The sequence below is a fragment of the Erinaceus europaeus genome, chromosome 11 (assembly GCF_950295315.1).
Source record: "Erinaceus europaeus chromosome 11, mEriEur2.1, whole genome shotgun sequence".
NCBI classification, from domain to species: Eukaryota; Metazoa; Chordata; class Mammalia; order Eulipotyphla; family Erinaceidae; genus Erinaceus; species Erinaceus europaeus.
The window spans coordinates 1,897,745-1,920,709 of record NC_080172.1 but is presented as its reverse complement, the minus strand read 5'-3'; the positions used below and the strand labels follow the sequence as shown (position 1 = coordinate 1,920,709).

Sequence of the window (22,965 nt, the reverse complement as noted above, 5' to 3'; positions counted from 1 at the left end):
GTGTAAAACTGTATTCCTAAAATCTTACGATATTATTATTTTTCAAAGATTTATTTATTTATGAGAAATATAGGAGGAGAGAGATAGAGAGAGATAGAACCAGACATCACTCTGGTACATGTGCTGCCGGGGATTGAACTCAGGACCTCATGCTTGAGGGTTTAACGCCTTATCCACTGCCCCACCTCCCCGACCATTTAAAACCCATTTTAAATCCATTTTTTAAAAGAAAAAACAAGACAATGAAAGTACAAAACAAAGCAAACAAAAACCTCCAGGTAGAAAGGACTGTCTTGATGGTTGTTGGCGGTTGGGGTGGAAGGAAGGTCTGGTCAAGTTTTCTGCTGCAGACTTCCAGCTGTGGTGTCCAGCACAGTGACTGTAATGAACAAAACTGCTGAAAGTTTCCAAGTTGTTAAAGTAAATCTTTTTTAAAAATCCTCCAAAAATGCTGCTGTACGGGGATAGATGTCAGCTAGACGTGCTGTGGCACTTGGCGACGTACGTAAGTGTCAGATCTATATATCGTGCACCTGAAGCTAGTCTAATCCCATTGGCCAACTAGACTAGACCGTCATAAAAATGATGCATTGATTTCTAAGTGTTTGTTGAGAGTATAGGTCAGAAGAGGGTTTGTTTTAATCATGTGTAGGATAGAATCACTATTCTTCTTTCTCAACTTCTGTCCATGAGTGGGATCATCCCATCTTCATCCTTCTCCTTCTGGCTGATCTCACTTCACAGGATTCCTTCAAGCTCCATCCCAGGTGAGGTGGAGAAGGTGAGTCACTAAACAATTGCTAGAGTGAATTTGGAATAACATGAGTCTCTTCACAAGTTACCTTTGAAGACGAAGCAACAACAATATCAACGGGTGTATGTTTCTGTGTGGTGGATCCTACTTGGGATAGTTTGAGCCAGTCGTCCTGTGTTTTCTAAGATTCTTTGTAAATAATCAGTGTCTGTCAGAAAAAAAAAAAAAAGCCTCATTTTGCTTGGAAAATTTACAGAAATGAAAACAGCTGGGGTCAATAAGAGGATGGCCAAAGGGGAAAGCCGGCTTCACTTGGCTGCCAGAAGAGGAGATGTGGCTCTGCCGAGAACACTGCTAGAATCTGGAGCAGATGTGAACCAGGGAGAGAACGCAGGTTTGGGATCCTTCTAACTTTAATTGCCGTTATCTAATGCGAAATGAAAACACATGTCATTCTCCTCCCCAATTTTGACCCGAGCTGACACCCGTAACTACATAGAACCATCGCTTTCATAAAGTATTATGATTCAGTTGAATAATAAGATTTATTCTGGTCTCACCAATTACAAAAAATAGCTTCCTTGATTGAAATAGTTTTTTTTTTTATTGGAGAAGTATTATTTTTCTTTTTCTTCTTTTTTTTTTTCTTTATTGGGGGGGGGGATTAATGGTTTACAGTCAACAGTAAAATACAGTCATTGGTCCATGTGTAATATGTCTCAGTTTTGCACACAACACTCTAATTCCCACTAGGTCCTCCTCCACCATCATGCTCCAGGATTGTATACCCCTCACATCACAGAGTCCTTTACTTTGGTGCAGTGCACCAAGGAAATACTGTTTTTCAGGACAGTGGCTCTCTGAGGAGTACAGCTTCTTGTCTCCCCAGTCTCTGTCCCCACACACCCGGGTGTGGTCCCTTCACTCCCAGGTCTTGGGCTGTCAGCCCCTCTCCTGTCCTGCCCTGTCTTCACTTAGTATCCTGAGATCTACTGACACAGACCACGGGGCTCCTGATGTTTCATAATCTCTTCTTTGTTTTGTGACAAAGCTTTTAACAGATATATCTGGGAGCACCCAGAGAGAGTATGAGGAGTAGAAACTTATCACTGGAACAGTGAGGCTTTGTTTGGGCCCTTCCCTTAGAAATTTTAATGCCATTCCTTAACTCTAGAGAGAATAAAAAACATTCCCCTTTTCCATGTCTCTTCTTTATCTTCCTCTCTTGAAATCATTGTTTTTCTCTCTGCTCTTATTTCTATTTGAAATCTCCATTTAAATGTTGATTTCCTGACATGCTGCTCTAAGACAGAGGAGTCTTGTGTGAGGGTTTCAGGGGACTGGAGTGAAGGTGGCTGTTGATCAAGTCAAGCGTCATTGAAAGAGAATGTAGCAGTGCGGCCAGAGAAAAGTCAGATACCACCTTAACTCATCTTTGTTTTAGATTTTTGTTTCATGGTTACTGTGAGGCTTGTGTCCGGCTTTTGTATCTAGGATAGTCCTTTTTTTATGCTGGTATGGAACCATTATCTGTAAACTGTGAACAAACAGATCCTGTCCTCTCTTTCCTCTCCTTTGATGTTCTTGTTTATGCTTCTGATTCTATATTCCTATCTGCCTCAGTGCTCAAGGTTTTCTTTCTTATTAAGTAAAAGAACCCTTTGTAATGTCGGTCTGGGGGTGGTAAATTCCATTAGCTTTTGTCTATCTGAGAAAACCTTTCTCATATTTGAAAGATAACTTTGCAGTGCAGAATTTCCTGGCTAGAAGCTTCTATCTCTTAAGAGTTGTGAGTATGACATTGTGTCCCTTTTTAAAAAAAAATATATACATATATTTACCAGACTACTGCTCAGCTCAGTGCAGGGGATTGAACCTGGGACTTCGGAGCCTCAGGCATGAGAGTCTGTTTGCATAACCATTGTGCTGTCTACCCCTGCCCGACATTGTGTCCCTTGTAGCCTGAAGAGTTTCTACTTAGAAATTTGACAATAGGCTAAGTGAGGTCCCTTTTTTGTTTTTTGACTTTAAGCCTTTATTGGGTAATGGCTTACAGTATAGTTTTCTCACCGCTCCTGTCACCAGAAGTCTGTGTCCCTGTCCCCACTCGTGCAGACGCCACTCTAGCTCTCGTGCAGCCTCACAGCGGACACTTTCCCATATTCATGGACTCAGTTGTCTGTGCTCCACACCTGAGTGAAGCCATCCTGTAGCTGAGCCTCACCTTCTGATCTGCTTTTCTGAGCACCATCGTCTCCAGTTTCATCCACTTTATCTCAGAGGACACACGATATATCATCTTTTTTACTGCTGCGTAGGACTCTGTTGAGTATATACCATATAACTTTTTTGTCCAGTCATCTGTTGAAGGGCATTTGGTTGTTTCCAGGTTTGTGCTGTTGTGATAAAGCCGCTACGAACATGGGGGTGCATGTGTCCCTTTGAATCAGTGTGATTCTGTTCTTTGGGGAAATGCCTAGCAGTGGAATTGCTGGGTCCTGTGGTAGTTCCATCTGTATTTGTTTCAGGATTCCCAACACTGTTCTCCACAGTGGCTGCACCAGCTCGCACCCCACCAGCTGTGCAGGAGAGCCCCTCTCTCTGCATCTGTAGTTGAGGTGTCTTCATGTCGCCTATTTCCCCTAGTATATGTCTTTCAGTATTTTCTTTTGTCTTTCAGTATGATCATCTCTTGACAATTTAACAGTGTCTTTGTGTGTGCTTTTTTGCAGTCAGTCATGTGAGCATTCTGCCAGCTTCTTGAAATCCTAGTTAGTGCTCCCCTGTTCTTTGACACGACGCTCAGTTCTGTGTTCTCTCTTGTTGACAACCTACTAATCTTAGTTCTGTCAGCTTCTTGAAATCCTACTAAGTGCTCCCTGTTCTTTGACACGGCGCTCAGTTCCGTGCTCTCTCCTGTTCTCTGACACGACGTTCAGTCCCGTGCTCTCTCCTGTTGACGCGACGCTCAGTTCCGTGCTCTCTCCTGTTCTCTGACGCGACGCTCAGTTCCGTGCTCTCTCCTGTTCTCTGACGCGACGCTCAGTTCCGTGCTCTCTCCTGTTCTCTGACGCGACGCTCAGTTCCGTGCTCTCTCCTGTTCTCTGACGCGACACTCAGTTCCGTGCTCTCTCCTGTTCTCTGATGCGACGCTCAGTTCCGTGCTCTCTCCTGTTCTCTGACGCGACACTCAGTTCTGTGCTCTCTCCTGTTCTCTGACGCGACGCTCAGTTCCGTGCTCTCTCCTGTTCTCTGATGCGACGCTCAGTTCCGTGCTCTCTCCTGTTGACGCGACGCTCAGTTCCGTGCTCTCTTCTGTTCTCTGACGCGACGCTCAGTTCCGTGCTCTCTCCTGTTCTCTGACGCGACGCTCAGTTCCGTGCTCTCTCCTGTTCTCTGACGCGACGCTCAGTTCCGTGCTCTCTTCTGTTCTCTGACGCGACGCTCAGTTCTGTGCTCTCTCCTGTTCTCTGACGCGACGCTCAGTTCCGTGCTCTCTCCTGTTCTCTGACGCGACGCTCAGTTCCGTGTTCTCTCCTGTTGACGCGACGCTCAGTTCCGTGCTCTCTCCTGTTCTCTGACGCGATCAGTTCCGTGTTCTCTCCTGTTGACGCGACGCTCAGTTCCGTGCTCTCTTCTGTTCTCTGACGCGACACTCAGTTCCGTGCTCTCTCCTGTTGACGTGACGCTCAGTTCCGTGCTCTCTCCTGTTGACGCGACGCTCAGTCCCGTGCTCTCTCCTGTTGACGCGACGCTCAGTCCCGTGCTCTCTCCTGTTGACGCGACGCTCAGTCCCGTGCTCTCTCCTGTTGACGCGATGCTCAGTCCCGTGCTCTCTCCTGTTGACGCGCCTATTAATCTTGGCTTCTCTTCATTTGAATCAATACTGGCACGCTTTCTTCAGTTCCACCTCTCTGCAAGATTGAACCTTCTCGTTGTACTTTACATGAAGGCTTCTCTCTCCCTCTCTCTCCCTCTCTTTTTCCTTTATTGGGGGGATGGATGGTTTACAATCAACAGTAAAATGCAGTAGTTTGTACATGTGTAACATGTCTCAGTTTTCCACATAACAATCCAACCCCCCCCCCCCAGGTCCTCCTCCGCCATCCTGTTCCAGGACCTGAGCCCTCCCCCCACCCCAGAGTCTTTGACTTTGGTGCAGGACACCAGCTCCAGTCCAAGTTCTGCTTAGTGTTTCTTATTTTCCAGCTCTTTTTTTATTAATGATTTAATAATTATCAACAGGATTGTGGGATAATAGGGTACCGTTCATACAGCTCCCACCTCCGGAGTACCATGTCCCATCCCCTCCACTTAATACTTTGGGCCCTTTTATCAAAGATTAGATGTCCATAGGTATAAGGGTGTCCCATCCCTTCCATTGGAAGCTTCCCTATTCTTTATCTCTGGGAGTATGGACCAAAATTCTTTTTTAAAAAATCTTTATTTATTGGAAAAAGACAGCCAGAAATTGAGAGGGGAGGAGGTGAGAGAGAGAGAGAGAGAGAGACCGAGAGACCTGCAGCACTGCTTCACCACTTGCAAAGCTTTCCTCCTACAGATGGGGACCAGGGGCTCAAACCAGGGTCCTTGTGCCCTGTAACATAAGCGCTCAACCAGGTGCACCACCACTTGGCCCCTGGAGCAAAAGTCTTTATGGGCAGCAGAAGGCGGGAGTTCTGGCTTCTGTCATGGCTTCTCCGCTGGACATGGGTGTTGGCAGGTGGACCCACACCCCCAGCCTGTGTCTGTCTGTCCCTAGTGGGGCAGGGCTCTGGGGAGGGGAGGCTCCAGGACACATGGGTGAGGGCGTCTGCCCAGGGAGGTCAAGATGGAGTCATGGCAGCATTTTTCAACTTCTGTCTATGAGTGAGATCACCCCACATTCATCCTTCTCCATGAAAGCTTTTTATTTCACCGTGTTTCTCATGTCTGTCCAGCTTCTCTGGAGTTTTTGCTCATTTGTTTGTTTTGTTTTGTTTTGTTAACTTCAATGTCTTTGGTAAGAACGTTCCCTGCTTTCACATTGCCTTCTGTCCTGTGAGAATGCACAGTTGATTAACCTGTCTTCATAATCGTTCCTTTGATTTTATTGTCTGTTAGACTTCCTATTTCTCTGTGGCTAGGACTGGTACCTGAGGAATTTTTGTTCTTACTCAGCCTGCCATTGGATTTAATAACCATTTTGGGTTTTGCTCTGCTTTCCAGTAGGAGGCACATGGTTCTTGGTGTGGACAGCAGATGTGTGTGAGGCGAGGGCGAGTGCCAGGTGCTTGTATGGGCTGTTGCCCTGGGTCGGGAGGGCCAGCAGACTAAGAGTGAGCATCTTCACGGTCCCCTCACCTGCCATCTGCCTGTGGGCCCAGTCTTTCCTTAAACTGTGGCCACCAGCTGTCTGCTGCTGCACGTCTTAACTCTTTCTCAAATCTGAGTTGAAAATGGGTTGCTAGGATTAGTATTTCTCCCCATATTCCGGTCTCAATATGCTCTAAATTCTATAAATCTTCTTCTTTTAAGAAATAGTGTTCTAGTCAATCATTGATATATAGAAGCTGAGCGTGTAGAGATATGCAGGACACTTGGTCATCCTACTGTCATGCTTAGTTATTTATTGGGGAAATTATTAAGCTACAGGCTTTGTCTTGGTACTCTCTTCTCACTAAGACTTTTTGTGTTTCTTCTCTTTTTTTAAAATTGTTTTTATTGTTTTTTATTTTTTTATTATTAATTGTTTACTGGGTAGAGAGGGCCAGAAATTGAGAGGGAAAGTGGAGATAGACAGAGAGACACCAGCAGCCCTGTCTCACCACTTCTGGAGCTTTCCCCCTGTGGGTGGGGACCGGGGGCTCGAACCTGGGTCCTTTCACACTGTGACATTTGCGTTCAACCAGGTGCACCACCACCTGGTCCCTTCAGCATTTCAGACAACACCCTGGGAGGTGACTCAGCAGACGGAGCACAGAACTTGCACACAGGGGCCCTGAGTTTGATCCCCAGCACCACATATGCTGTTGGCCTCTCTCTCCTTTCCCTCATGCTCAGTGTTTCTTGTGAAATAAACTATAAACAATTTTAAATTACAAAAGAAAAAAAACCAAACAACTTCTAGGGGGCCGGGTGGTAACACACCGATTTAAGTGCACGTAGGACCCACACAAGAATCCCGGTTTGAGCCCCCGGCTCCCCACCTGCAGGGGGGTCACTTCACAGGCTGTGGAGCAGGTCTGCAGGTGTCTGTCTTTCTCTCCCCCTCTCTGTCTTCCCCTCCTCTCTCCATTTCTCTCTGTCCTATCCAACAATGACGACAGCAGCAGAAATAGCAATAATAACTACAACAACACCAATAACAACAATGGAAAAAAGATGGCCTTGGGAGTCGGGCTGTAGTGCAGCAGGCTAAGCGCAGGTGGCACAAAGCACAAGGACCGGCATAAGGATCCCAGTTCGAACCCCAGCTCCCCACCTGCAGGGGAGTCGCTTCGCAGGCGGTGAAGCAGGTCTGCAGGTGTCTATCTTTCTCTCCCCCTCTCTGTCTTCCCCTCCCTCTCTCCATTTCTCTTTGTCCTATCCAACAACGACAACAACAATAATAACTACAACAACAACAAAAAAGGGCAACAAAAGGGAATAAATAAATAAAATAAATATAAAAAAACATTATTAAAAAAAAAGATGGCCTCTAGGAGCAGGGGGTTCATAGTGCAGCCACCGAGCCCCAGTGATAACCCTGAAGGAAAAAAAAAAAAAAGACTTATGTTTTCTAGCACTTGTATCAAAAATATTTTTGAGATCAATCTTTTTAAAAATTCAGATTTAACACTTGCTGTTCCACCAGCGTCATTGCTGGGGCTCAGTGCCTGCGCACTGAATATACCACTCTGGGCAACCATTTTTTCTATTCTCTTTTCTTTTTCACTTTAAAGTATTGAGAGGGGAGAGGGAGGTAGAGGAGGAGAAAGACACCTGCAGGCTTAGTCACAGCTTGAGCAAAGGGTTAAGCGCAGGTGGTGCAAAGCGCAGGGACCGGCGTAAGGCTCCCGGTTTGATCCCCTGGCTCCCCACCTGCAGGGGAGTCGCTTCACAGGCGGTGAAGCAGGTCTGCAGGTGTCTGTCTTTCTCTCTCCCCTCTCTGTCTTCCCCTCCTCTGTCTTTCCCCTTCAGGGGAGCAAGGGCCCAGCCTGGGCTGTGCACACGGTCATGTGTGTGCTTAGCCAGGTGTGTCACTGCCCGGCCCCGCGTCCAACACATTCTAAGGTCATAGTTTTCTATATTGTGTCCTGATTCATATTGAGCCAGCAGATTTGAATAAGTACAGATGTTAACTCCATTACAGCAAGTTAACAAGCATCCTACATAAATGCTCGAGCTTGTTCCCCGCCTCCCTTTCTTTTTAGGCTGGACACCACTTCATGAAGCCTCTAGTAAGGGATTCAGTGATATAACTGCAGAGTTGTTGAAATCGGGTGCTGGTGTCAACTGTGAAAATCCAGATGGAATCCTGGCCTTGCACGACACTGCAGCAAACAGTCACTTGCAGGTATAGCACCTCAGACTGGGCTCCGACATTTGGTTTTTTTGAGAAACATGAACGAAAACACGAATGAATGAAAAACATGAACATAATTTTCTTTTTGTTTTTTAAAAAAATTTATTTATTCATGAGAAAGGAGAGAGAGAGAGAGAGAGAGAGAGAGAGAGAGAGAGAGAGAGAACCAGACATCACTCTTGTACATGTGCTGCCGGGGATTGAACTTGGGGACTCATGGTTGAGAATCCAATGTTTTATCCACTGTGCCACCTCCCGGACCACATGAACATACTTTAAAAACTTTTTTTTTTGCCTCCAGGGTTATTGCTGGGGCTCGGTGCCTGCACCACAAACCCACTGCTCCTGGAGGCTATTTTTTTCCTTTTGTTGCCCTTGTTGTTTATCATGTTGTTGTTGTTATTATTGTTGTCATTGCCATTGTTGTCGGATAGGACAGAGAGAAACGGAGAGAGGAGGGGAAGGCAGAGAGGGGGAGAGAAAGACAGACACCTGCAGACCTGCTTCACCGCCTGGGAAGTGACTCCCCTGCAGGTGGGGAGCCGGAGACTTGAACTGGGATCCTCACGCCAGTCCTTGTACTTGGCACCACGTGCGCTTAACCTACTGTCCGACCCCCAGTTTAAAACTTTTCAAGCTTACCTTCACTTTATTGGGTGAAATAATTCATAAGCTATCAGTTATCATAAGTATACATTTTTGAGAGAGAGAGAGAGACAAAAGTCTTCAGGTCACATGTCGGATAGGACAGAGAGAAACGGAGAGAGGAGGGGAAGGCAGAGAGGGGGAGAGAAAGACAGACACCTGCAGACAAGAAATTGGAGAGAGCAAACGGTTGGCCTCATTAGAGTAATGTCCCTCCTGGCCATGTCCACACTGAGATGACATGAAGTGAGAGCACGGAAATCGAGCTCTGTGGAAAAATTGAACTTTTGGAAGTTATCTTGAAAATAGAGTATAAAACAAAGAAAATAAGGAGTCACCAAGAATAGTCCCGCACTGGAAAACCTGAGGAAGCATGTGCCCAGCACCCTGTGGCCGTGTTTACGACTGAGATTTATCACAGCGACACAGTACAGTGGGGCCGTCAGAGAAAAGGGAGACTTGGGAGGTTTCCGTGCGAGGACTTGCTTAAGAGATTGCACTGAGTTTACTCCGCAGAAAACCTCAGAGCATTTGAAGAGGAAGCAGTATAAACGAGGCGTTTCCACACGGGAAGGGAAGGCAGGAAGCTCCATCAGTAATTCAGTCGCCAGAGACTGGAGTTAAAGACACGTAGGAAAGACTCCGGGCGACACACTAGTGGGTCTTGTTTTCTCTTGCTGCCAGCACGACCACAGAAATTCCAAGGTACATGGAAGAAGCAGCTTAGAAATAAGCTTAGGGGGAGTCGGGCAGTAGGGCAGCGGGTTAAGCGCAGGTGGCGCAAAGCACAAGGACCGGCGTAAGGATCCCGGTTCGAGCCCCCGGCTCCCCACCTGCAGGGGAGTCGCTTCACAGGCGGTGAAGCAGGTCTGCAGGTGTCTGTCTTTCTCTCCCCCTCTCTGTCTTCCCCTCCTCTCTCCATTCCTCTCTGTCCTATCCAAAACGACAACAATTGACATCAATAACAACAACAATAACTACAACAACAATAAAAACAACAAGGACAAGGAAACGGAAAATCAATATATATATAGAAAAGAAATAAGCTTAAGAGGCCAGACAGTGGCACACCTGGTTAAGCACACACATTATAATGCTCAAAGATCCGTGTTCCAGCCTCTGCTCCCCACCTGGAGGGGGATGTTTCACAGGCAGTGAAGCAGGTCTGCAGGTGTCTCTCTTTCTCCCTCTATCTCTCTTTACCTTCCCAATTTCTCTATGTCCTATCAAATAAAAATGAAAGGAGAATATAGGGAAAAAAGTGGCCACTGGGAGTAGTGGATTTAGTGCTGTACTTAGCCCCAGTGATAACCAGTAGCTATATATGGAGAGAGAGAAAGAGAGAGAGAGAAAGAGAGAGAAGGAGAGGGAGGAGAGGGAGAGGGAGAGGGAGAGAGATAGAGAGAGAAGCTTAGAGCTCAGAATGCTAACAATAACAACAAAAATAAATAAACAGTAGCTCAGAAATCCCAGAATACAGGTGGCAGAGGAGAGAAGCTTCCACAGCAAGGTGAAAGTCTGCTCCTTACCTGCTTGCCTACCAACCCAGCCAGGCTCTCCCTTGAGCCATCCGCCCTGCTGGGCTCTCAGCACCACTCCCCCTGGCTGGGCTGGCGGGCACCTTCCCACGGCCACCCACTCCAGCCCGTGTCTGCCACCTGCCCAGTCCAGGGTGAGGAGGGGGATAAGTGGGGCAGAGTGCAGGGGGCTGGAGTGTCTCTGGAGTATACACTGCAGGTGTCTCTCTCCCTTTCTTCCTCTCTCCCCTCCCATACTTGCCCTATTTCTCTATCTTTAATATAGTAAAACACATAAATAAAAAGAAAATATTTGGTCACCTGGGGCCATTTTCACTGTGTAGGCTTCAAGCCTCAAAGATAATCTTGATGGCAAAACAAACAAAAAAACTCATTAGAGGTGGTGGTGGTCATGGTGGTGATGGTGGTGATGATGGTGGTCATAGTGGTGGTGGTGGTGCTGGTGGTCATCATGGTGGTGGTGGTCATCATGGTGGTGGTGGTGGTGGTGGTGGTGGTGATGGTGGTGGTGGTGGTCATGGTGGTCATGGTGGTCATCATGGTGGTGGTGGTGGTGGTGGTGGTGGTGATGGTGGTGGTGGTGGTCATGGTGGTCATGGTGGTAGTGATGGTGGTGATAGTAGTGGTGATGGTGGTGGTGGTGGTGGTGGTGATGGTGGTGATGATGGTCGTGGTGGTGGTCACGGTGGTGGTCGCAGTGATGGTGATGGTGGTGATGGTGGTCGCGGTGATGGTGGTGGTGGTGATGGTGGTCGCGGTGATGGTGGTGGTGATGGTGGTGGTGGTGGTGATGGTGGTCGCGGTGATGGTGGTCACGGTGATGGTGGTCGCGGTGATGGTGGTGGTGGTGATGGTGGTGATGGTGGTCGCGGTGATGGTAGTGGTGATGGTGGTGGTGGTGATGGTGGTGGTGGTGGTGGTGGTGGTGGTGGTGTTAGTAGATTTTCTGCATGTCAGCTGGCCTTTGAGCCTCTCAAACCAGTGAAGACGGCTCACCTGGCATTTTCAGATTATATGCTTGGTTATCCTACTAGGACACAGTAGGCTAAATCAGTGACTCAGTTGTCACACCAAACTTAGTAAGCGTTTTCTTGACCAAAGCTTGAGACTTTTTGGGTACTTGTTGTCCATTATTTACAAGAAACCGAGGCATCACTCAGCTTTGATATGTGCTGAGATCAGGCTCGGTGCCTTATGCCTGCAAGGCCAGTGCTTTTTCCACTGCGCTGTTTACTGGTCCTTGGGTAACTTGCAGCACTTGATAGTAGTGTCTTACAGTAAAAAGCAGAAATTACTGATCTTGTGTGTCTGTAAAACTAACTGGCTTTGTTGTATTGCATCAAAGTAAAAGACTCAGGGTGTAGGGGAGGGTTCAGGTCCTGGAACATGATGGTGGAGGGGACGGTGGGGGGTGAGGATAACTGGGAAAATGCTTCGTAGGCCACGGAGATTCTACTGCAACATGGAGCCAGTCCAAGTCAGAAGAACGAGGAACAGAGGACAGCTGTGGATGAAGCCAGAGACGAGGCCGTGAAAGAGCTGCTGACATCTCACGGTGCTGTTAAGGTGGCCGGCAGAGAGGAGAGGAGTGCCGCTGCCGCTGGTGCGGGTGCTGGTGCGTGTGTGCTGACTTCCGCTCAGGAAAAGAGCATCTTGTGGTCTGGGAGGTGGCACAGTGGATAAAGTAGTGGGCTTCCAAGCGGGAGGCTCTGAGTTTGATCCCCAGCAGTGCGCGTACCAGAGTTATGTCTGATTCTCTCTCTCTCTCTCTCTCTCTCCTCCTAGCCCTCTAATAAATAAGTAAATAAATAATTTTTTTGTTCCTCCAGGGTTATTGCTGGGCTCAGTGCCTGCACCATGAATCCACCGCTCCTGGAGGCCATTTTTTCCCCTTTTTGTTGCCCTAGTTGTTGCAGCCTCGTTGCGGTTATTATTGCCATTGTTGACGTTGCTTTGTTGTTGGATAGGACAGAGAGAAATGGAGAGAGGAGGGGAAGACAGAGAGAGAGAGAGGGGGAGAGAAAGATAGACACCTGCAGACCTGCTTCACCGCCTGTGAAGCAACTCCCCTGCAGGTGGGGAGCCGGGGGCTCGAACCGGGATCCTTACGCCGCTCCCTGCGCTTTGCGCCACGTGCGCTTAACCTGCTGCACCACCGCCCGACCCCCATAAATAAATATTTTTGAAAAGAAAATATTTGGGGGCCGGGCAGTGGCGCACCTGCTTAAGCACACACATTACTGTGCACGAGGTGGGTACCCAGGTTCAAGCCCCTGGTCCCTACCTGCAGGGGGAAAGCTTCACGAGTGATGAGACGGTCTTTGTCTCTTTTCCTATCTCCTCTTCCCCTCTCAGTTTTTCTCTGTAGCTATCCAATAGTAAACAATACAGTTTTTCAAACGAGAAAATCATCATCATATCGATGGTATAAATCGTGTTATACCCAAAGAATGGGAACAGAGGTAGAGTACGCTTGTCAAACTTTTGATAAGCGGTGCTGACTTTTAGCAGTGGGCATCTCCATGTGTGGGCTCCTCTATAGGCCATGTGTTCCTATTCCTACCAGATCGGGTGCCCGTGGGCGTGAAAGCTGTGTCACGTATTAGTGAGTGCTGTTCTCCCGAATGTTGGGTCTCAGTTAGAGATAAAACCCTGAGAATATGCAGGTCCGTTTACTGTAATGGGGATGGAAAAGGACAACATTGGAGGTGGCTGGGGGCGCATCCAGTTATCCAGTTAAGCACACAGTACTGAGCACAAGGACCCACACAAAGCTGGGTTCGAGCCCCAGCACCCCACGTGCAGGGAAGAACCTTCACAAGCGGTGAAGCAGGCCTGCAGGTGTCCTTCTCCCTCTCTGCCTCCCCTCCTCTCTCGAGGTCTTCCTCTCCTGTCCAATAAAATGGAAAAAATGGCTGACAGGAGCAGTGGATTTGCAGTGCCATTGATGAGCCCCAGTGATAACCCTGGTCGCAAAAAAAAAAAAAAAAGATTATTTTGCTAACTTCTTTGAAATTGGGGGAGATTCCATTTAGAATTTCCAGTGATTTCCAATGATTCGTACAAACATTGGATCAATGTCAGTGTTTCAAGAATCTAATATTATAATGCTAGACTATGAATTTGCCAAGCTTATGTATGTGTACAGTGTAAATTGGAGTACAGTGAGAATATTTCAAGAGTGTGTGCAAACACTATATACCAGGCTTATTTCTGTGAACCAGTTTTTAGCAATAGTTTGCATGTAAGTAGTATAATTGGGAGACATTGTCAAGATGGCAACAAAAGAGGTTCCTTGCTTTGCTACCAGTAACAAGGAGTCAGAGAGGAAGGACTGAATGTTGTGAGACTCTCACAGAAGGGCATAAGACTTACGCTCCCAGGTGGGGGTAGATAGTTTAATGGTTATGCAAAGACTCTCAAGACTGAGGCTCCAAAGCCCCAGGTTCAGTCCCCTGCACCACCAGCAGCCAGAGCTGAGCAGTGCTCCTAAAAAAGAAAGAAAGAAAGAAAGAAAATATGATTTAGAGAAATTAAACCGGATGATTTAGAGAAAGATTTTGACATCTAGAACATAACTATTCAGTAAATATCAGCTATAACTAACCAGTGTACAGTAAATAGGGAGATATTGGCGGCTATTAGCACATGGTAACTGTAGATGGAATCCGTTGTCTCTGTCCCCATCACCAGTAGAGTGGATTGATCAAGCACAGCTAGACTTCTGCACAGTCTTACTATGTTTTCTAATTCTTTTTTTTAAGTAAAAATTCCTACTGCTCGGTCAAAAAGGAAGAAGAAGCAATGTGATGACTGCAGACCTGCTGCTTCCCCTGGTCTTGAACACCAAGGGGAAACACAGCAAGCCCGGCCCGGGGTAGGTGAACTAAAATGGCCCGTCGTGCAGTGGAGAAAGTGAGCTGACTGACTTTTTTTTTTTTTTTTTTTTGGACCAGACCCCGCTGGTTGATTTGCTCTTGGTGTGTTAAGTACAGGCAGGATGAAAACACATAGTTTCATAAGAACGTCCATATTACAGGGCTGGAGGGTGAAGCCAACATTAGGGAACGGGGTCTGTGTGAACGAGGCACCGGTTCCATGAGGCTACCACATGTCAGAACTGGGCAGTACTCAGTTCTCTTCTCATGATCAGTCAATCAGTCAGTCAATCAATCAATCAATCAATCAATCATTTTTAAAAAGGAAGAAAATAGGGGCTGGGGAATGAGCACCCTGGAGAGCACACAGCCCTGGTCCCCACCTACCTACCACGGAGGTTACGGCTGGGCTGGGGGGGTGGGAAAAGGGGACAGATCACACGTGGTGTAGCCCAGCAGTCGGCACCTCTGCAAGGTGTCTCTCTCTACCTTGCTGTTTGAACGATATGCAAGAAAGAAATAAAGAAAAACTGGAGGGCCGGGTGGTGGCGCACCTGGTTGAGTGCATGTATTATAATGTGCAAGGACCCAGTTTCAAGCCCCCTGGTCCCCACCTGCAGGGGGAAAGCTTTAAGAGTGGTGAAGCCGGGCTGCAGGTGTCTCTCTGTCTCTCTCCCTCTCTATCACCCCCCTCCCTCTTGATTTCTGGCTGTCTCTAGCCAATAAATAAAGACAATAAAAATTTTTTAAAAAATGAAAAAATGAAAAAGATATTATAGTACGATGGTTTCCTTTCTCTAACCTCTCAGTGGGGAGTTAGCCTGGGAACAGATCAACATCTTTGATTTGTTCTGATAATCATTTAACATAACAGAGAGAAATCTCACATTGCTGGCTTTGCATATTTATATTTCATAGTTTCACTTTGATGCATTTAATAAAAGAAGCAGTTATGTCACTGTTCCTCAGAAGCATTTTCCATGTCCGTTTTGGGCATCAAAGTGAAACTTCAGAGGGCTATCCACCAGAAGATTTTGAGGAGCTGCGTACTTCATGAATGAATGGGGAAATACAGGTTCCGGGAAAGTACGGAGTGAGCCAGTACCCACTGAGCAACAAGTCTGTATCCAGCAGTGTGCAAACTGTGTGTAAATGTAAAAGTCCTACTCCTGCCTGTGTGATCTTATCTTGAAAGACAATGTAAGGAAGTAAAAAAAAAAAAAAATGGTACAAAAGTTCAACAAAATCAAGAGCAGGTTCTTTGAAAAGATAAATACAACAATCTATGATAAAAATATTCAGAAAGATGCAAAAACTTAGCTGATGATGCAGAAATACAGAACTATAATGAATCTTATGGGCATCTCTGTGCAAACAGATTGGACAATCAAGATGAAATGGACACATTTCTGGAATCATATACCTCCCAGAACTGACCCAGGAAGAATCATCCCTGTGTCAGAAGGCCAATCATTGTGGCCAGAATCGAAGCAGTGATTAAAATCTCCTCAAAATAAAAGCCCAAGTCCAGATGACCTAACTAATCAGTTCTACAAGACTTTCAAAGAAATGTTTAATTATTATTTTAAGCTTTTTTTTTTCTAGTTCAAAGAAGAAATAACACTGATTCTACTCAAAAACTTTTTATTCTATGAGGTCAATATCACTCTGATTCTATGAGGTCAATATTACTCAAAGCATAAAGGAGTGTACAAAAAGGAAAAAGAAAGAGAGCTCGAGACTTGTATATCTGATGAATATCAATGCAAAACTCTCAACCTACCTTGGAAAATCAAATCCATCAACTCGTCAAGAGAATTGTCTGTCAAGATCATGTGGGATTCACCCCAGGGATACAAGGGTGGTTCAGTGGATGCAAATCAATTAGTATCATATACCATGTCAACAACAAGAAGGGAAAAAACCACATTACTGTATCATATACCATGTCAACAACAAGAAAGGAAAAAAACCACATTACTGTATCAGCAGATGCTGAAAATCAGTTGATAGAATTCAATACTCTTTTATGATAAATTCCATATTAAATTGCAAATAGAAGGAATACTCCTTAACTAAATAAAGGCATAATGATTATGCAAAAAGACTCCTGCCTACAATTTCAAAGTCCCAGGTTCAATTCCCGGCACCGCCATAAGCCAGAGCTAATCAGTGCTCTGGTAAATTAGAAAAAAAAAGTCTCCCTCAGAAAACTTTAATGCATAATCCTGAAACGATATAAATGTTAACTAATGTTATTAATCTAATCCATCTTTGATTTCTTGAAAACTATCATCAATTTAAGGCTTAGTTTTTAAAAAATTTCTTTATTGGGGGATTAATGTTTTATATTTGACAGTAAATACAATAGATTGTACATGCATAACATTCCCCAGTTTCCCACATAACAATACAACCCCCACTAGGTCCTCTGTCATCCTTCTTGGACCTGTATTCTCCCCACCCACCCACCCCAGAGTCTTTTACTTTGTACGATATACCAATTCCAGTTCAGGTTCTACTTGTGTTTTCTCTTCTGATCTTGTTTTTCAGCTTCTGCCTGAGAGTGAGATCATCCCGTATTCATCCTTCTGTTTCTGACTTATTTTACTTAACAGGATTTCTTCAGGCTTCAACCAAGATGAGCTGAAAATGGTGGAGTCACCATTTTTAGTAGCTGAGTAGTATTCTATTGTGTATATCGACCACAACTTGCTCAGTCACTCATCTGTTGTTGGACACCTGGGTTACTTCCAGGCTTAGTTGGGTTTTTTTTATGACTTTTAAAAAAATTTTATTTTACTTATTTTCCCTTTTGTTGCCCTTGTTGTCTTTTTATTGTTTTTTGTAGTTTTTATTGTTGTAGTTATTATTGTTGTCGTCGTTGTTGGATAGGACAGAGAGAAATGGAGAGAGGAGGGGAAGACAGAGAGGGGGAGAGAAAGACAGACACCTGCAGACCTGCTTCACCGCCTGTGAAGCGACTCCCCTGCAGGTGGGGAGCCGGGGTCTCGAACTGGGATCCTTATGCCGGTCCTTGTGCTTTGCACCATGTGTCCTTAACCTGCTGCGCTACCGCCTGACTCCCTTTTTTTTTTTCAAGGCTTAGTTTTGGTTTTTTTTATTGGGGAATTAATGTTTTACATTCAACAGTAAGGGCTTAGTTTTCTAATGCAACTTTTAGAAAGTTCTAAAATAGCATCTACAAACCAATGGCTAACATACTTATGGTGAAAAACTAAGCTTTTCCCCTAATATCTGGGATGAGACAAAGCTCTCTCAGTGTCGGGCGGTAGCGCAGTGGGTTAAGCACACATGGCGCAAAGCCCAAGGACCAGTGTAAGGATCTGGGTTCAAGCCCCTGGCTCCCCACCTTCAGGGAAGTTGCTTCACAGGCGGTGAAGCAGGTCTGCAGGTGTCTGTCTTTCTCTCCCCCTCTGTCTTCCCCTCCTCTCTCCAGTTCTCTCTGTCCTATCTGGCAACAATGACATCAGTAACAACAGTAATAATAACCACAACAACAATAAAAACAAGGGCAACAAAAAGGAAAATAAATATATATACATAGATAGATGGTGGGAGATACAGTTAATGGACTACTACTCCACATCTTTAAAAAATAATGTTGGGAGTCAGGCAGTAGCACAGTGGGATAAGCGCAGGTGGGGCAAAGCGCAAGGACCGTCAGAAGTATCTGGGTTCTAGTCCCCGGTTCCCCACCTGCAGGGGAGTCGCCGCTTCACAGGCGGTGAAGCAGGTCTGCAGGTGTCTGTCTTTCTCTCCCCCTCTCTGTCTTCCCCTCCTCTCTCCATTTCTCTCTGTCCTATCCAACAATGACGACATCAATAACAATAATAACTAAAACAATAATAAAAAAACTAGGACAACAAAAGGGAAAATAAATAAATATAAAAAATGTATAAGAGATAATGTGTTCTTTATGACGAAAATGGATGAAACTGTAGGTACACATACTAAGTGAAATAAGTAAAGAGGTTGAAGACCACTTGGGTTGTTTGACTTGCATGCGGAATATTGATGACTCGGCCAGGCAGTGGTGCGCCTGGTTGAGCGCACGTAGTGTGAAGTGCAAAGACCTGCGCGAGGATCCGGGTTGGAGCCCCGGCTCTGCACCTGCGGGAGTGGGGTGGGGGGGTCACTTCACAAGCGGTAAAGCAAGTCTGCAGGTGTCTCCCTATCTCCCCCTCTCCATCTCAATCCCTCTCTGTTCTATCCAGTAAAATGGAAAAAAAGGAAGAGAAGGAGAAGAAAGAAGAAGAAAGGAGGAGGACGAGAGGGGGAGGGAGGAGGAGGAGGAGAAAGAGAAGGAAGAAGAGGAGAAGGAGAGAGAAGAAGAAGAGGAAGGGGAAGAAGGAGAAGCAGAAGAAGAAGGAAGAAGCAGAAGAAGGAGGAAAAAGAAGAAAAGGAAGAAGGAGAAGAAGAAGGAAGAAGAAGGGGGAGAAGGCAAAGAAGGAGGAGAAGGAGAAGGAGGAGAGACGACGGAGAAGAAGTCGCGGCCACCAGGAGCAGCGGGTTGGTGGCGCGGCGCGGAGCCCCAGCCTAACACCGGAGGGCACGGCAGCCGCTAGCACATCCTCTAGCCGGCGCTGCCACGCTCAGCGCGCGTGTTCCTTCTTCCGCAGTGAGCAGCCATCACACACTGTAGAAGCACGGCACATGCAAGCTTGAAGCACAACGCTGTTCTTTTTCTATTTTCTTCTCTTTTCACGTCTCTTCTCTTCTTCTTTCCTTTTCCCTCCAGGGTTATTGCTCGGGCTCGGTGCCTGCACCATGAATCCACTGCTCCTGGAGGCTATCCCCCCCCCCTTTTGTTGCTCTTGTTGTTTATCGTTATTGTGGTTATTATTGTTGCTGTCGTTCTTGTTGGACAGGACAGAGAGAAGTGGAGAGAGGAGGGGAAGACAGAAAGGGGGAGAGAAAGACAGACACCTGCAGACCTGCCTCACCACCTGTGAAGCGACTCCCCTGCAGGTGGGGAGCTGGGGGCTCAAACCAGGATCTTTACGCCGGTCCTTGCACTTGCCCTGTGCACTTAAACCGCTGAGCTACTCGGGCCTGCAGAATGTTATTCTTGCAATGCTGTGTTCAGCACGTTTATGGTGCATTCAGCAGCCTTGATCAGAGAGAAACGCCTAGACTCTTGTAATGAAGTTTTTGCTATTTTTATCTGACAGCATCAGACCATCAGTGACATTCTGCAAGATATAGAAGAAAAACAAGAACATTTATTGCAGTTTGAAATAAGAAGCCCTGAAGATGCAGGTAACTATGGACTCACACTCACGTCTGACTATTTCAGGTCCCCTCTCCCCCCAGACCATTGATTGCTAACTCCTCTCCTTAAGGTGTATGTTCTATTTCCAAGCTTACAATGACTTAGAAAAGAAAAGTGGTCTCTCTTTTTAAAAAAAAATCTCGAGAGTATTTGAAGTGCTAAGAGTGATTGTTAAACGTTAACAAGGCAAAGTAGTGTTCATAGGATTGTCAGTAAGGATACTTTTACAATCAAGGCACAGCGTCGATAACCTGACGTGACTTAGAGCTGTGACGCTCTCTGTATAAGCCGCAGCCGCTGCTGGTGTCTGATGGTGTGGCCGAAACCATCACATCATGATGGCAGCTGAGGTTAGGCTCTCTGGCTCCTTGACTCCCCCTAGCTAGGATCGTCCTTACAGACAGGGAAGATTGTGGAGTGGGAACAAAGAGAGAAAATCCTCATACTCTTCAGTTGAGCAGGTATGTCAAGTTAGTTCATAGATTCTTTCCTGTTTTGTGAAATCAAAGTAGAGTCTGATTTCTGACCTAGAGCTAACTTAACCTCTGAAAACTTCAGTGATAACTGAAGACTCAGTAGAGGTCTGCCCTATACATATGAGCAATGCATAGAGGGCGGCGGCAGATAGCATAATGGTTATGCAAAGAGACTCTCGTGCCCGAGGCTACAAAGTCCCAGGGTCAGTCCCCCGCACCACCATGAGCCAGAGCTGAGCATAGCACACATTTTTCCCAAGGGTGGGAGTCTGGGAGTCTGGGAGTCTGTGTGGGTGGGTCACCAGAAAAAAATAGAATCTGGAAAACCTGAGAAGACTCAGGATAGCTCAGAGCTCATGTTTTTTGAGTTGTGACTTAGGAGATAAAAAGCAGATGCAGATCTGAATTTTTATTTTTAAATATTTATTTATTTTGGATAGAGACAGAAATTGAGAGGAGAGGGGAGATAGAGAGGGAGAGAGACAGAGACACCTGCAGTCCTGCTTCACCACCTGTGACACTTCCCCCTGCAGGTGGGGGCCGGGGCTTGAACCCCGGTCCTTGCGCATTTCACTGTGTGCACTCAACCAGGTGTGCCACCACCCAGCCCCTATTTATTTTATTTTAACACGACCATTTAAATTGTATTTAGTTGGGGCTGGGTGCTTGCACTATGAATCCACTGCTCTTGGAGGCCATTTCCCCCTATTTTTGTTGCTCTTGTTGTTATTGTTGTTGGACAGGACAGAAAGAAATCAAGAGAGGAGGGGAAGACAGAGAGGGGGAGAGACAGACAGACACCTGCAGACCTGCTTCACCGCCTGTGAAGCGACGCTGCGCTACTGCGTGGCCCCCTCCCCATTTTCCCAATGGTCCTGCCTTCACTGCCTTTCTAGGTCACCCTCACGCCTATTACTACATCCAAGTGTCTTTGCTTTTACCCTCTTCTCTCTCAGATAAGCAGCACTGTGCCTGGCTTCCTCTAATGTTTTCCAGATCTAATTTTTTTAAATCACTGTAAGGTAGTGACCCCAAATAAAGCATTTAAAGTATCTTACCTATCCTTGATGTAGTAGGATAGTACTGTGAGTTTATCTCTTGTCCTAACATGTCTGTATGACCTTTAAAAGATTATTTCCTCCCTCCCCAGAGCCCTGCCCCACTAGGGACAGACAGACACAGGCTGGGGGTGGGGATCCACCTGCCAACACCCATGTCCAGCAGAGAAGCAATGGCAGAAGCCAGAATCCCACCTTCTGCTCCCCATAAAGAATGTTGGTCCAGACTCCCAGAGGGATAAAGAACAGGGAAGCTTCCACTGGAGGGGAGGGGACAGGGAACTCTGGTCAAGGCCTTGAGTGTTGATATCGAATGATCCTGGGCGGTGGTCTCAGCTAACTACGTTATTACTTATGACCGTGTTTCTAGACCAATACATTGAAAAGATGTTGATGATAAAGGAAGTTATGGATAATGTACTTGCCAAACAGAAGGTGGAAAGGGATGACCTGGCCAAAAAATACAGGTGAGTGGAGAAAACTGCTTCAGAGTTTTCAGAACATACCCATTTTCAACTACTGATGCATTAGTTATGTCTAAAATTTCTTTTTTTATTTTATTTTTATTTATTTCTTTATTTATTCCCTTTTGTTGCCCTTGTTGTTCTATTGTTGTAGTTATTATTGTTGGTGTCGTTAGATAGGACAGAGAGAAATGGAGAGAAGAGGGAAGACAGGGGGAGAGAGAAAGACACCTGCAGACCTGCTTCACTGTCTGTGAAGTGACTCCCCTGCAGGTGGGGAGCCAGGGGCTCGAACCAGGATCCTTACACGGGTCCTTGCGCTTTGTGCCATATGCGCTTAACCCGCTGCACTACCGCTCGACTCCCCTAAAATTTCTTAAGACTCCAAATATTATTTAGGACCCCAAAATGACATACTTATGATATCATATAATGTACTGCTTCCATCTGTGCTTCCCAGAAAGATTCCTTTCTGTTTCCTTGTTTGAAATATTTAGAAAGGAACTCACTAGCATTTTTTAAAAGTTGCCAATAGTAAAGAGTTTCACAAAGGACTTTTCAGCCATGAATTAAATAAATTAACTTCATTCCTTAGTAAACTCAAAATTTTTTACATAGAATTATTTCTTTTACTGTCATAAATGTCTTACTAAACAGTTTAATCAAGTATATTGTGCATTTTTTTTTGGTGTAGTTCTAAACCCTCAGAGATCTTAAGTCATTTTATCCTGGTTATATTATATTATATTGGTCATTCACCTCTTCTTACCATTTTTAAAAATATTACATATACTTTTTCTTGTTTAGGTATCATTTTCATTGCCTTTTCACAGACTTAACTACATATGATCACATTATCTTCTCTGTTCTGTTTACTTCCACTTTACAATTTGGTTTCTATTGCATGTTCATTTTTGAATGTATTTAAAATCAGTTTTCTACATGTATTCATAAATCTACTACCTCTTATTCTCAATTACTTTTCTTTTTTTATATTGATTTATTTGTTTTCCCTTTTTGTTGCCTTGTTTTAGTTATTATTGTTGTTAATGTTGTTGCCTAGACCTCAAATAAATCCCTCTCTCCATTGTTCCGGTCATCTCTATCAGGAACAACACAACAGACCCCTTTGTGGGCCCCCATAGGACCTTGCCCTCAACTTGGATCAACAATGGTAGAGAATGTTCCATCCTCTAAAGGGAGGCTGGACAACATACTCTATGCCACACCTGAGGAAGATGGGTCCTGAAATTGGGGCAGCTTGGAACATTCCTACTCATGACCACAGAATGTGAGCTCAGACCTACAGG

General features: G+C 45.6%; 2 protein-coding genes across 4 annotated transcripts in view; one reads left to right on the top strand and one right to left on the bottom strand.

Moving 5' to 3' along the window:
* The window catches only part of POLK (DNA polymerase kappa), a 358,361-nt gene that overhangs the window by 270,593 nt on the left and 64,803 nt on the right, over positions 1 to 22,965 (bottom strand). The window lies entirely within an intron of this gene.
* The window catches only part of ANKRD31 (ankyrin repeat domain 31), a 77,875-nt gene that overhangs the window by 41,442 nt on the left and 13,468 nt on the right, over positions 1 to 22,965 (top strand). For 2 of the 3 annotated variants that reach the window (XM_060201044.1, XM_060201043.1), the window contains exons 14-19: positions 1,011 to 1,148; positions 8,149 to 8,291; positions 11,924 to 12,098; positions 14,248 to 14,360; positions 19,557 to 19,644; positions 21,562 to 21,658. In XM_060201044.1, coding sequence (XP_060057027.1) covers positions 1,011 to 1,148; positions 8,149 to 8,291; positions 11,924 to 12,098; positions 14,248 to 14,360; positions 19,557 to 19,644; positions 21,562 to 21,658 — 754 coding nt within the window. The remainder of the gene's footprint in view (positions 1 to 1,010; positions 1,149 to 8,148; positions 8,292 to 11,923; positions 12,099 to 14,247; positions 14,361 to 19,556; positions 19,645 to 21,561; positions 21,659 to 22,965) is intronic. The other variant, XM_060201045.1, reaches the window with a different exon arrangement.